Source organism: Poecilia reticulata, linkage group LG4 (assembly GCF_000633615.1).
Source record: "Poecilia reticulata strain Guanapo linkage group LG4, Guppy_female_1.0+MT, whole genome shotgun sequence".
NCBI classification, from domain to species: domain Eukaryota; kingdom Metazoa; phylum Chordata; class Actinopteri; order Cyprinodontiformes; family Poeciliidae; genus Poecilia; species Poecilia reticulata.
In genome coordinates, this window is record NC_024334.1 from 28,637,391 (window position 1) to 28,651,971 (window position 14,581).

At 38.2% G+C, this 14,581-nt stretch overlaps 2 protein-coding genes across 2 annotated transcripts in view; one reads left to right on the top strand and one right to left on the bottom strand.

Annotated features, from left to right (window-relative positions):
• Positions 1 to 1,089: 1,089 nt before the first annotated feature.
• cope (COPI coat complex subunit epsilon) lies at positions 1,090 to 6,854 on the bottom strand. Its single transcript, XM_008407942.2, has 10 exons — positions 6,715 to 6,854; positions 6,481 to 6,543; positions 6,256 to 6,356; positions 5,486 to 5,638; positions 5,080 to 5,133; positions 4,771 to 4,852; positions 4,461 to 4,616; positions 2,645 to 2,713; positions 1,752 to 1,826; positions 1,090 to 1,409 (listed from the first exon to the last, which is right to left on the bottom strand). Exons 1-10 carry the CDS (start codon positions 6,814 to 6,816, stop codon positions 1,356 to 1,358), a joined length of 909 nt encoding a protein of 302 aa, XP_008406164.1. The 5' UTR covers positions 6,817 to 6,854; the 3' UTR covers positions 1,090 to 1,355.
• A 501-nt stretch (positions 6,855 to 7,355) lies between these two features.
• tnfaip8l1 (tumor necrosis factor, alpha-induced protein 8-like 1) overlaps positions 7,356 to 14,581 on the top strand; it is a 27,490-nt gene continuing 20,264 nt past the window's right edge. Inside the window, exon 1 of the mRNA XM_008407941.2 lies at positions 7,356 to 8,073. The gene's annotated coding sequence lies outside the window, so the exon portion shown is untranslated. The remainder of the gene's footprint in view (positions 8,074 to 14,581) is intronic.

Genomic DNA, 14,581 nt, shown 5'->3' on the forward strand with positions numbered 1-14,581 from the left:
GTTTATTAGTCACACTTTAGCTTATATTTTAGAAACTGCAGAATACTCACTTTTTAGACCAATATTACACTTCTTAGATTAATTTTTAGATTATTATGCAGAGAGACTCCCATTATTGCAACCCAGAAAATGAATTTTAAAAAACTTAGAATCCAGAAAAAAAAAATCTTCCAGAAAAGGAACATTTAGTTATTACTTAGAAACTGAGGACTACTCATTACTTTTACAAATTTAGAGCATACTTAGAAAGTCCAGAGGATACTTACATATCTACCAACCCTGAATAGGAGTATCTAGTTTATGTACTTTGGATAGATCAACATTAGATTATTTTTCTTCTTTTGCCGTTTCCTTTGGTTTGTTTGTATTTCCTTTTGTGTAAAGCACTTTGTATTGCCTTGTTGCTGAAAATGTGCTATATGAATAAAATTACCTTTACCTTTTACTTTTGTCTTGTGTATTTTGGATTTAATTTGAAAATCAAAATCCAACAATGTGAGGGAAGAGTGGAGAGGAATAGGATCAAAGCTGCTGGAAGTAAAGTTTTGAGGTTTCCACAGATTTGATGACCCATGTTATCTGCTGGTGATCCACTGAGTTTTATCAAATCCACTCAGTGCATCTGAACAGCTGGACACATGAAAGCACTCTAAAAATTTGCTTAATAGAGATCATCTAATTATACTGCAGACCTTTACACCTGTCCATACTGCCAGCAGTACTAAATACCTGCTTTAATAACCCTGGTATCACTGTGCTTGAGTGGCCAACAAACCTGACTAAAGGTGAGACACCAGACCCAGCAATGCAGATAATCTGATGTAATCGACGTAAGGAGAACCCAACCAAGCATCGAGAGCTACTTTTCCAGTAGCTGTTATTTATTCATGATTATATCCTCATCTTCTAAGAAGCTTAATTGTGTCTTTATTTTCAGCAGATCATAATTAAAATAAAACAAAAACTCCTTAAAATACACATTTCTTATAAGAATGTCCACCCATCTTCTGATTCAACAAGCTGTATCTGGCTAAATATTTCAAATTTGATTTATTCAAGTAGATTTTTACCCATATTAACCCAAACCTCTCAGTGTTTTTTCTAATCATTTATTAACATTTCAAAGGAATGCTTGTATAACAAATGCGGCTATCCCTACAATAAATGTAAATGTGTAGGTCCTGAGGAGAAATGCAGATGTATATATGAATTTCTAGTGTGGTTTAAATACAGTCAAGGTTTTAAAGGGGAAAAAAACATTAAAACCAAACACATGACAGGGAGAAACAGGATTATCTTCATGGTCATTCCCCCAAAGTCCACTTTTGAAGGAGTTTTGTAGGAAAACAGAAGGTCTATGCCGTAACGGTGGGGGCGTACTGCATTGCTAGTCTGTCAAACTCATTCTCCTGCAAAAAAACAAAACAAAAAACAAATCAAAATAGTGAGACACCAGAAAAACAAAATTCTAGTTATTAATTTGCACGTCTGTATCAGTCAGGTTGTTAACCTATTTTAAGCATGTTTATGTACGTTTCTACTCTAGTGTGATTGCAACACAAAGTGACAGCAGAGGGTCAAGGTTTAATGCCCTGCTCGGCTTAGATCCAAGGATACTTGCTGCCAACTTAGCACTACAAACAGTTCTGTAACTATTACAAAACAGGGAAGTTGAGAAAGCATGGCAGAGATTCTTACTTAAAGTGTAAGTGGATAAGTATCTTTCTCTAAGTGCATAATCCAGCTGTTACCTTGGCAAAATAATCTTTGAGGAACGGGTGAGCTTTGTGTGCATCTTTCAGCTGGGAGAGATACCGATTGGTGACCTGTGAAAACACAAACACACGATGCTTGGTGTAGGTACGAAGGATTATTAACCAGGAGGAGCCTTAAACAAATTATTACCAATAGCCAAAAAGACATTTGCATGCATGCTTCTGCTCTTCTACAAGTCTAAAGTAGAAGAGGCTCTGTTGCCGACACTGTCCACTGAAGAGAATTTTGTAAAAATTAAACTCTAAACCTAACACAAATAATAATCTGCATAGCAAAATGTATATTCTGCAGCATCGTAGTTGCTTCTTGCTATTCTTTAAGACAAACTGTGTCCTAAAACCAATGCAAGCTGTATAGCTGATAATTACTTGGGCTCTGTGTGACCAAACCAACAATTTTAACATTAAAAACCTTAATGATCAGTAGACTTAACACATTTTTAAGATCATTCTCTAATTACCTTTCCCTTTTCCTTCCAATTTGCTAAGAAATTGTCTCCAAGTTACCCTTGAGGGAGGTGTAATTATCAGTCGTTATTGCAACTGCAGACATGTTAATGATGTCTCCGCGATAACGGTCACCGTTCTAGCACACTGCAATCACATCCAGCAAAAGTAAGTCAGCTTATTCTCTCTTTTATCTTATGAACTCTGACTCTCACACCACTGAACAGCAGATATGCCTAAGTGATTGGTACAAGATGTTAGCAGTAAGCAATGTTCTAATTTAATCAAAGCAAACAGGACATTGCTTAAATGTGCACGTTTCATTTAGGCATGAAGGGTCACGAAAATGTCTGAGTGTTCTTTATAGATTTGTCCCAGCTGACGGCTGTCCTTACAGAGACCTCTACGAACTTTGGTCTCACCTCGGGTGGTTTGCTCAGGTGCTGCGTCAGCACTATGAGGTTGATCAGCGTCTCAGGATGGCTGCTGTCCTAATAGGGATAAAATAAAATACAAAGCGAGTCATCAAACCCAAATACATAAAGATGATGTTGCAAACACAAGTAGAAGCGGCACACAAAACATCTCCGAATTAATCAGTGAGCTATAAAATGCTGTCTTTTTCAGCCATGCAAAGCACAAGGGCTGAAAGCAACATCACAGCCTTGTTACATTCTGCCTGTTAGGTGAGAGATAACATCAATAAATAACTGTCACTTGGTAAAAATGTAACCTTTTCACATCGCTGAAACGTGAAAAATGCAAGGCTGACTAGTAAACACGAAGCCCTGCTACTAACCTGCTAAGGTGTGAATATTAAAAGTGGACAGGTGCATCAGCTTAAAATTATGAAACTGATTTTTGGTAAGACCTAACACTTTTGTAGATAAAGTAAGAAATTACTGTACCATATAGAGCAAATTTTTTGATCGTTTAAAATAAATGTATTTGCTGCCATCTGCTGGTAAATGACAAAAAGATGCATTTTATTTATATTAATGAAACACTGACACAGTAATAGAAAAAAGGCTAACAAATCTGACTGATGAGGGTCATTTAATGTTTACTTTAGATGTGTACAGACACTCAGAAGGCAGACACAACACAATTGTTATTATAGAGGCTGGTTAGAGAAACACATTCTGTAATTGCACCAAACACTATTCTATCTAAGCAACACTACTTATCAAGTTAACTGACAAGTCTATGGGATCACAATAATTTGCATGTAATATTTTGTCTGTAGAGGTCATTTAAAGCAACCAAAGCCTGCTGGATTATTGCACAGTGTTACAGCCCCTGTCATTAAAACAATACCTGGAGGTAAAACTGCTGCCTCTGCAGCCACACTTGAAACATAAACACAATCTGATGCATGGATAGTTTTTAAATTTAGGAACACTTCATCTCCTCACAGTGTCGAGAGAAAATTACACTCTGTTCAGATGTCAGCACTTTGAGCTTGAGAACAACATTTCTATTTTTACATTAGATTTTATAAGAAGAAGAAACACAATGTGACATTTTAAAATCTAACAAATGGAAACGATGTTTCTGGAAGTTAAGAGTGGGTTAAATTTGACACATTTTAAAAGACCTTTATCTAACTTTTGGACCCATTTCCTAACTTCAGCACCTAACACCAAGTTCAGTCCTGGAGTGCTACAATCTAGCAACTTTCAGATAGTTAGGCATCAAATAGTTATGATAGTCAAGTAATAACACCCACATTCCTAATGTATTACCCCAATCAGCACTAAAAGATACATACAAATTATAGAAAAGATGTGTGAACAAATGTGCGATTTAAAACCTACCTAGTTGCAACCATTCAAAGTCAAAAATTATATAATTTCAAGATCTTGCAAAAAATCCTGCAAAAGATCTTTACATAAGCTTAAAAAGTAAAGTTATCTATCTTGAAAACAATGAGACAAGATGTAAATAAAAAATACTGTTTCATTTAAAGAAGTAAAAGTGTGATTGCTCCCTACTTCAGAAACATTTTTGGTCAAATCTCCAAAAGGCTACACAATTCAAAATTAGATCCGATACATTCCACAAAAGAAAATGCAATCATAAAACAGATCAAAGAATATCAACGATTTGAACAAAGATGCCACCTTCTGCTTCAGCAGACTTTTACTAAAGACTCATGTTCACACAACAATGTTCAGTACATAAAACAATCAGTTTGACAAGCAAGAAAAAAAAACAAAAAAAAAACTGTTGTCTGACCTTGTCGAGAGCCTCCTGCAGCACTCCTTCTGCCTCCTCCCACTTGTTCTGAGCCATGTAGCAGGCAGCCTGGCCGTTCAGCAGCAACAGCGTAGACGAGTACTTATCAGACATCTCTTGGAAGATGTAATAGGCGTCCTGAAGCTTCTCTCCACCCTGAAATAACAAGTGAGTGTTTGCCAAACACTTAATCAGACACAACATTATAGCTGACAGCTCATTAAAGAAGACTTCAGTTGCTTGCAAATATGAATTTTGCCTATGCTGCTGATGTTATAAAATTAACTGGTGTTTTTTTTTTTTTTCTAACCACAGCAATGTTAACCCAGGCTGTGGCCAGCTGGGTCAGTGTGGTGTCCTCATCCTGCTCCTGCATCTTCTTCAGCTCCTTCCTGTTGAGGAAATTTTATTGGTATTAGAGAATATCCACAACCAATAATTACCAATAGCTGCTAGAAACTGAGATTTGAAATTAAAATACAAGATTATCTTCTTTATCTTTTTTTTTTAAATAGCTATTCTTTCAAGTCATCAAAACAAAGTTCATCATCAACTACATTGCAAGACTTCTTGTTTATATTTCTTTAAGTTTACAGGATGTCAAACTACAACTACGAACCTTGCCAGGTCAACACGGTCCAGACTGAGAAGCACCTGAATGGTCATAGCCATGCTGCAAATAAATTCAGATTTAGGTTCAGTTTGATCCATTCCATAAAAAAGAACAACGTTAACAAACTTTGGTCCGCATAACAAAGAGACTCATTGATGCTAAAACAGATGTTCACATACAGTATTCATATTTGTCATAATAACCTAAATGAAAACAAGATACTGGCATGAATTCGTAGCAAATCGTATTACACAAATCCATAGAGTGGCCTTTTAGAGAGAAACTCAATAATCTTTATGGATAACACTAAAGCCAAACAGGTACTGCTTGATATTTTTTGTGGAGATCAATTGTTATTTAGAGACGTTGAAACTGGACAACAAGTAAAGTGCTTCTTTTGATTTGCCCTCACCACTCCAGACTTTCTCCTTGGTGCAGAGTTCTGAGCGCAGCATCCGCGTTCAGCTCATGGTAATAGATGGAGGCAGCCATGAGCAGGAAGGTGGTGTTGGCTGCATCCACACTCTTCGCCATCTTCTTGTCCAAATCAGCAACAATAGCATCCCTGAGCAAAAGCAAAGAGGAGAAAGTTTTGATGGAAATCTTTGGTTTTGTTTTTGTTTTTTGCGTCTGTTAGCATCAAAACTGGGTATTAAGCTAAAGCTAACAACCACTACAATTTATTAGGCTTAAAATGCATGTGTAAAGTCAACTTGAATAGAAAATTTAGCAAAAACTAGGTCAAATGTATAATGGGTTAAGTTTGATTGCTTATGAGAGAAAGCTCATTAGAGACAATGATAAAACATATTAATAAGTGGGGAAAATCTAGTAATTACTAGGGATTTGTTGTACATTAATAGTATCAAATTCCATATCTAATACTACCAGACACACTGCAAACATACGGTGCATGGAAAGTTCAGAGTTATCTTGAACTAACAAAAAATACTAGTTTAACTTACTTCAGAAAAAGGAGGGGTAATAAAGCTAAATACATTTAAATATGCAGAAAGCAATATTTCTGTATATTTTCTCAAAAAACATTAGTGATGGAATTACTGAGCTTTTTGAGGGATAAGCGATCGTCAACTAAGTAACGTTAACACACACACACACACACACAACTATATAATTTATAACCACGGATCGTTGACGTGAATGTCAAATGCAATATTTTACCTTTTACTCTCATTGGACAGAAACTCTGCAAACATCCTTACGGCTTGGAGCTCAGCTGAAGAGTTGGCCTTGATATCGTCCAGAACAACACCATACTTCCTCTGTTAATACACAGAAACTCACAGTTCAGGGTGTGGATAAGGATTATATTCACCAGAATAAACTCACAATAAGTTTATGAATGGCTAAAAAACCATTGAGTAGCAGAAATCTGTCACTTCTTACCTGAGCGATGTACGCTCTGTACAAAAACATGTCTCTTTCAATCTCTTTCTCGGGTGATGACGGCTTAAAAAAATTTGGAGATTAAAGTGGAAAAAGTCATTCAGGCAAATGTTTGGAGAAATCATAAATAAAAATATTAGCTCGCTTATTAGCATAGCTACTGTTAGCCAAACGAAAACGAGCACAAAATAAAACAGATGCGAACATTTTTAAGTGTCAAGATTAAGTACATACCTTCACCTTCTGAGACTCATTAATACATTGTTGATAGCTGCCGATATAATAAGCATTTTTTACATCGAATATCTCATCAACATCTCCCTGCTGAGCCGCCATGTTGACTACTCAAACTTCCTGACACGTCGCAAAAACACGTCTTTTCCTGCGTTCGACCGAGGATTCTGGGAAATGTATTTTCCAGAAAATAAACACAGAATTCTTGCTTAAAAATCACTTCCTTTTCCAAATGTGTGTTTTGACCAGTGTTATCACCTAAACCAAGGATAATTTATGTTAAAAAAATCTCTCTAACTCTCAAAATACCCCAAATTAAGCTCCTCAACCATAGGTTAATAGAGTTAATATAGCCAACATGCTGTATGTTATAGCCCATATAGCTGTATACATTATACCACCAGAGGGAGCTCGAGCTCTTACATTTCACAAACTTGCTGTAGTGGTTCAGTATGATTTATACCATTAATATTCTAGTGTTTATGTTCTAACGAGAGTGTCTTACGTTTTTAATATGAAACTAAGTGGTGTATGCAAGTTTGTAAGGCATGTGGGGAAAAAGGGGGTTAAACAAGGATAAACATTGGGTATTTCCCCAACCTCTTTAATGTAATGGGAAAAAAATCTTCTGTCTTGCAAACATCCGCTCATGACTTTTTTCTTCATCCGTACCAGTTGATTGACAAGCATGTTCTCATTAGACATTGTGCATGAAAATCGCACATGTTGATTTAACTTATTATGTCAAAGTGTGCCATAAAACTTAACGAGCCATAAATTTAGTGATGAGAGAACGGCTGCTCCCCACAGTTCCTGTTCATTGTTCGCTCAGTACCATTTCCTCTGGGAAATTTGGAGCCGTGGGACTGGGACCTGGACAAGGATAATTACTGGAAACGCTAATGGGAAGGAGGGGGGCGGATGCTGATTCTAAATGGTCTTTTTCTTTTTTGGCCTGACTGGGTTTGTCCACTCCTCTGGTAGCTCGTCTATTGGCCCAATCCAACATCAATCTGCTGAGTAACCAAGTCCCCCCCCCCTCAAGTTTGAAACTTTTTTTTTTTTTTTGTACGAAGAGGAGAAGGACTCCGATTACACGAACAGCAGTAAACTTGTAACTGATCTCACAGCCTGCGAGGGAAGAAAACACTATTTTAATAATTCACAAATCTGCGCCTGGTGGCTTTACGGTTACAGAACAGCAAAAGGGCAGTGAGAATTTGACTCTTTTTTTTTTTTTTAATTTTTTATAGCGAACATCCAACAAAAATCTGAGAAGCATGTTGTGAAGCGACAAGGATGAAGACCTGAGCGACTCTGTTGAGATTAAAGCTTGTCAACTTCTGCGTCTGACCCAAGGTGAGTTCTGTCTGGCGGCCCCGCTGTGATCTTAACGCTCCGCAGGTTTTTAATGAAACGTCTCCCACCAAACAGCAGCAACATTATCCGTAAAACTTCTGTCATCACAGGCCTGGCCTCTAACACCACTAGAGTTGTGTAAATAAGGGTTCGATAAAGGGGGAGTTGAGTCATTAGTGAGCGAAATCTATAGTGTATCAGCGTGGTTAACGGCTGCTTGGAACGTGACGAACGCCATGTTTAACGGAAGTAACGGTCAACACTTTGATTCAGACATCATGTTGATAAAGACAGCTCGCAGCTGTCTTGGGTGGGAGTGTGTGTGTGTGTGTGTGTGTGCGTGTGTGTGTGTGTGTGTGTGTGTGTGTGTGTGTGTGTGTGTGTGTGTGAACCGTCATGTTTGCTCAGTTTACTTGGCTTCTGATGAAAACTGCACTGCTGTGACTGTGGTAAATGTCAGTAATTCATGTTGAAAGTCAGCTCCATGTTTTTACCCGTGTCCCGTAGACTCAGAATCTTTGTCTTACAAACAACTAATCGGCAACAAAAAAGCTGCCAAACCTTGAGTTTCTGGGTCAAACAACTGCAGTGTCTTTGAAAGCATGCATAACCTTTGAACCTATTAAGAACTCAACTTATATTATTTGTATGGGGTTACAAATGTGCCAAAAAATGTCTTCTCCAGTGCTCATCTGTTTTAAATGGTTATAATAATAATAAAAACACTTAACTTTAGAGTTGAGCCTTAAACTGTATAATTTCTTCCTGAAAGTGAGCAGCACATTTAATATTTTTTTACAATGTGTGGCATGTTCCAGTTGTACTCGGAACTGGGGAATTTTGTTATTACTTACAAAGGGCGATATTGCATTTAAGTATGGTCATTCTTTACATTAATGGTGGTAAGATGTAGCGGAAACATGTTTTGCAAGACATACATACATCAGTGGATTTAAAATCAATTTGTAGTGTCTGCAACTCTAAACTGAGCAAATTAAAAGTTGTCTTTTCCTATAGAAACTAGATCTGAAAATAAAGTTTATTAGACGTACTCTAAACCATATGTATGGGCGCTCCTATATTGAAATCCCAACTTCTTAACTTCTAAAGGTGTTACCCTGGGTTTGAAGTGAATTCAGTTAATTCTGACTTCCCAGATACCTGGAATGTAGCATTATTATTATTAAATTACCAAATTTTGTATGGGAATTTAATAATAAACTGAGTAAATGCATAAAGACATATGGCTTTTAAGTAGAAAAAGCTCAAAGTGGCAGCAAATAAGAAGCACAGCTGGCAAATTTGTCATGGACTCTTCTTGGAAGTAACATGCACATGGTTCTGTGCATGTTACACAGAACCATCCTTAAAGACAACACTTTGTCTTCCTTAAAGACAGGGATTGGACCATGTCTTTAAAGACAGGGATTGGACTCTGTCTTTAAGGAAGAGAACAAAATTAAACTTTTTAGCAAATAAAAAACACACCTTCCCCACAGTGAAACATGGAGGTGGCAGCATAGCGCTGAGGTCAGGCTGTTCTGTAGCACAAAAATGTTCATCAAAGTTAACTTGATCAAGCAAACATAGGGCAAGGCAAAAATGTCTTTTAGATGTGCAAGGCTGGTGGTGACGCACCCCAAATCACGTGCAGCTACAACTCCAGTGAAAGTCCACAATGCATCTTAGACTGAATACGAACGCACACACCACACCTTTCAGATTGCATGCATCATTTTCCTTTCACTTCACAATTATGCACTACTCTGTGATGGTCTGCTACGTAAACGCGCAGTAAAACATATTGCGAGTTGTGATTGTAACATGACAGCTTACTACTGTAAAGTGATTTCATTTGTAGTGTGATTTCATCGAGACCCACCCAACCAACGGCAGATTACGAAACGTTTCATCCCCACCAAAATAATCCCTATGCTTTTGGGGGCTAATCCAAAGTTGACTCCAACCGATGCTGCAGATGGGGGCAAGACATATGGCTGGCAAACAGTGATATGTTTTGTAACGCATTACTGTTTACATTGTAAAAGGCTTTACTCAACAAAACAAGGCCTGTGTGCATATGAATGGCCCCTCTGTGCAGGCAGGGCTCTGGCAGGTAGCAGTGCACATTATCATGCACAACCCAGACAGACATGTCAAATGAATTACAACCTGGGATTTGGACCCTGGAGTTGGACTCGCTCCGTGCATTAGCTGTGTCGGTGGTGAAAATGATTTTGGCGTTTTTCAGCCTACTCTGTATTTCAGTTGCCAGGGCTTCCTTTGTGTCTGGCAGCCGCAGCTGTCAGTCGGCAGAGCTGAGAGAGAAGATGAGAGCAATTGGAGTATTGTTATATAATAGCAGATATTTTGTGTGGTTTTTTTTAGGTTTATTTAATTGGAACAGACATAATTTCATAGATGTGAAGAATAACACGTTCCCAATGCAAGTATCATCTCGTTCGAGGTCATCTGAATCAATTGGGTTATTATCGGTACAAATAAATTCCCACAACTCCCAGGCTGCAGATGCACGACAGCACGAGTGTGCACTTTGAAGCTTCTTTTTAGTTTAATAAAAATGAGATAAAGGTTAGAGACACGTGCTTTGATGTATGAATGAGGATAATCTTTTAATTTCTTCATTCTTTGAGATTCAAATCTGTTGCCTCTATCAAAGAACCTGCAGCACATATTTCATTTCCTCTTCTTCTCTGTGGTGCAGTCTTCAGACAAAAAATTAACCACCAGGTCAAACCTCAGTGATGGTCAGAAATAGGAATTGAAATGGCCTCTGAGTAGTCAATCTCTACTCGGTACTGTAGAGACGTCTTCAGTGTTTTCTAAGATGTGAAGACAATAAAATAATGATAGAAACTATAGGAAAATTACATTTCCAGGGAGAAGAATGCATCGTCAATACTATGAACCTTGTTTGAGCCAAAAGTTAAAACTTAGAATAGCAAAACTTGTCACGGAGATAAGTAAAGTCTTAAGCATGAAAGAGAGAAAAAAAACAGAAGTTGAAATGGAAACCTCATAGTCTAGTCTGGTTTTGTTGCATTGATGAAACTCGATGAATTTCTGTAAATGCTTAACCTTTATGTTGGGATTTTTACTGCCCCATAGTAGCAGTGGGGGGGTTTGATGTCTGCGATAAAGTTTCCCATCAAGGGCGCCATTTTGTTAGGGGGTAACACAAGCACTTTTAGTGATGTTCAGTCTGTAGAAATTGGGAATTGTAAGAAAGCATGGCCATATGACACTAATGACTCCAAAATGTTTATCTAATGCAACATTTCCAATTTAATTTTAAGGACTGTGGGACGCATTTGATTTGACAATTTCTAGTTCAAAATCTACAGATTTAAAACACAGGTTGTGATTTATTGAAACTTTTTATTCAAATTCTGAAGTAATGCCTTCTTGGCATCAGTAAAAAGTTAAATTGAGAGAAAAATGGAGACTATAGCATATTTACTCTAACTCCACAGCAATTTGTGAAACATTATTTGTGTTTTCTGAAAAATATTGTTGGGTTAAGAGGAGGTTCTCGCCCACCACGAGATTCATGACAGGATCTCATCCACAACAGCTCAAATCAAAGACAATAATCTGTTTTGTAGTTATTGAAAGTGCTCCGATTTTTTTAAATGTTTATGCGTCTTATTAGAAGTGGACATGACATCTCCTTGCTCTTAAACACACAGTTCAAATTCATTAAGGCTCTGTTATTTTAAGGTCAAACAATTTGAGACGGGACACATTTCTGTCAACCTTTTGATGCATAAATTGTTAGTGTTGTGCTGAAGGCGTGTCAGCAGGAATAATTTGCTTGGTAAAGATTGTTTCCGGTAGAGTGGGCGATATTATGAGCTTCAGACAAGAAAATGTGCCTTAAGACACTTAAATTGTGATTCTATGTAAACTGTGAAATATAAGAAAAAGGTTAAAGCAGTTTTTAGTAGTTCAGTGTCTTAAGATGTATTTGACATTTAAAGTGTTTCCAGCTGAAATTAGGGGGACGTTGTTTGCCCTTAAAGAGTGCAAGGAAGATAAATGATTTGAGCACACCACTTTCAGTTTTTTTTTAGAAGAGGAAATACATTTTATAAATAGCAGAAGTCATAGATTTCAGGTGCCAGCTCTAACATTGCATAAGTTTTTAGATGGTTAAAAAAAAAAATCTCAGTGCTCTTTTGCACTCACTCAAATATTCCAACTAGGACTACAAAAGATGGCTAATAACACAGATGTGAAACAATTCAAATGCTTTCTAATGGGGGAAAAAAAGCTTCTTAATCTGATGAATCTGTAGGCAGAAAAGCATCAGATTTAAAGTCTATTTACAGTAGGTTTCAGCCAGAGCTGGTTTTAATGACTGCTTGCTTTTTCCTAATTAACGAAAGCTTTGTGCCTCACAACTGCTCCGTCACTGTTTCAGCGCGGCATGACTGAGAAAGGCGATAAATAAAAGAACAATACTCGCACAGCAGGATTAAGCAGGGGGCTTGTAAGCCTCATCTATGTATATTGCAACGTAACCGTGTCCCGAGTAGATCCCCCTCTGAGCATTTTTTATTTTATTTTACTTTTTTTTTTTTTTCAAAATGGGACAATACTGTCGCGTTGTGCAGCACTCCCTGCGCTGCGTTATTAAGAGCAAAGCTCGAAAACCTCCACAGTAATCCTGGAGACGCTGTCGCTCCTGCTGAGGAGAAATCCATGGTAACTCATTACCACGACGAGAAAGGTGTTTGACCTTCTTTTACAAGCCAATAAAGTTCAACTGGAACCAGTGGTGGCCCCTGGAAACATGAAACACTCTTGAGTTTTTGTTGGCCTCGGCTGATCTGAAAGCACACCGCGGCCCGACGGTCTAATACCGGCGACATTGTTTGAAATAATCGAGTCGCTGATGGAGTCCGCTAATAAAACCGGACTCACTTTAGATTCCACTTGAGTCATCTGTTGACTCACAGTGTCCTTCTCAATTTTCCCTGATTGCTGTCTGTGCTGCCCCTGTGAACCCGAGCACGCTTGTATTTGTCAGCCTATTAGGCGCCAAGTTAGAAAATGATGCTCTCTGTGCTTGAGGTGAGGACAATTAGTCATAATGTGTTCCCGCTCTTATGGTGGCCTTAATTAAAATGCCAAAGGCCTTGACATAAGTCGTAGCTCAAGCACTGGTTAACCCCTTGATTATGTCTCCCATGATCTGCAGAGCTGTTAAGACGCTAATTATACTGCAAATAATATATAATTTAAAACGTAGACATGCCAGTTAAAGTGAAGTTATCCAAGAGTGGGCAGCTCTGGTGATTCCTTGTTATTCTTTTTCTTTTCTTTTTTTTTTTTTTACCTTTAATTTCAAATGAGCTTGCTTGTACCCATTAATTAACAATCCACTTATGCATTTTAAAACATGAACAAGTGTTGTGAGTGAGCACCGTGCTGGGCCTCAGGCTGTGCAGCAGCCACTGTATTCTCAGCCCTATTACACATGCCTAACACTGACTGATGTTCCCAAATTAATGCCAGCAGCTCATAGCCACTATCTCTTCCTATATGTGCTGAGCCCAGCTTTTATCCTGGTCTCTCATCTTTTTCCCCAACCTGTTGCGCAGTGGCAACCCGCTCTCAGCCTCAAGTCTATTTTAGTTCAAATTGGCAGGCTGAATTATTAAAAGCAGATCCATTATGTGCCCGTGTGTTAATTATTAATTGTTTCAGCGGGCTTCTGGCAGATCTGAGAAAACCGTTAAAGGGAAGGGCAAAGTATTTGAGCAGAAGACACTGATTGCCAACTGACTGCCAACGGTCACTGCGCATTAGGAAATAAAAATGACGGAGCCATAATTACAATGCAAAGATCCAAAGCCAGGGTTGTTTCATGCACTCATGAGCGTGTTGCATCTGTTCAAACATTGCAGTTGCTCCTCACAAGTCAGACCCGCTACACAACGATGAGTACAGACACACAGGCCTGCCGGAGATGGTTTGTTAACACATGCGATGCTCCGAGCTGCGAGTATCCATTAGCAGTCAGCACCGCCTCCGTTACGCAACATCTCAAGAGAAGAGAGGAGAAGAGTGAGACTGCACAACTTGATGAGAGATGAAATTGCAGCATGCGCTTTGTCCTGAAATCCTGCAGCCCGGATCTCCAACGGCAAAGTGGTTCCAGTTGTGCAGCTCACTGAAGTGCTTACGTGTCCCTCTCGGAACACAAAGCGCGGATGTACTTTATAGAACAACCAGGATTGTCTATTGTGTCTTTTAAGTGGAAACAGATTATAAAGCCAAAGGGAGGGAGAAAAATCTGTGGAGAAAGAGGGAAAATAATTGAGCAGACATCTAATACCTTTGATCACGATTAAACAAGTTGCTTTTTGTCGCAGCTTGATTTGGAGTTTTCTGCTGTCATGTTTGTTTGTTTGTACATCAGAGCAATAGTTTTTATCTTTTACTAAAAAGGACCTTTTTAGAGAATTTTGTGGCAAATGTT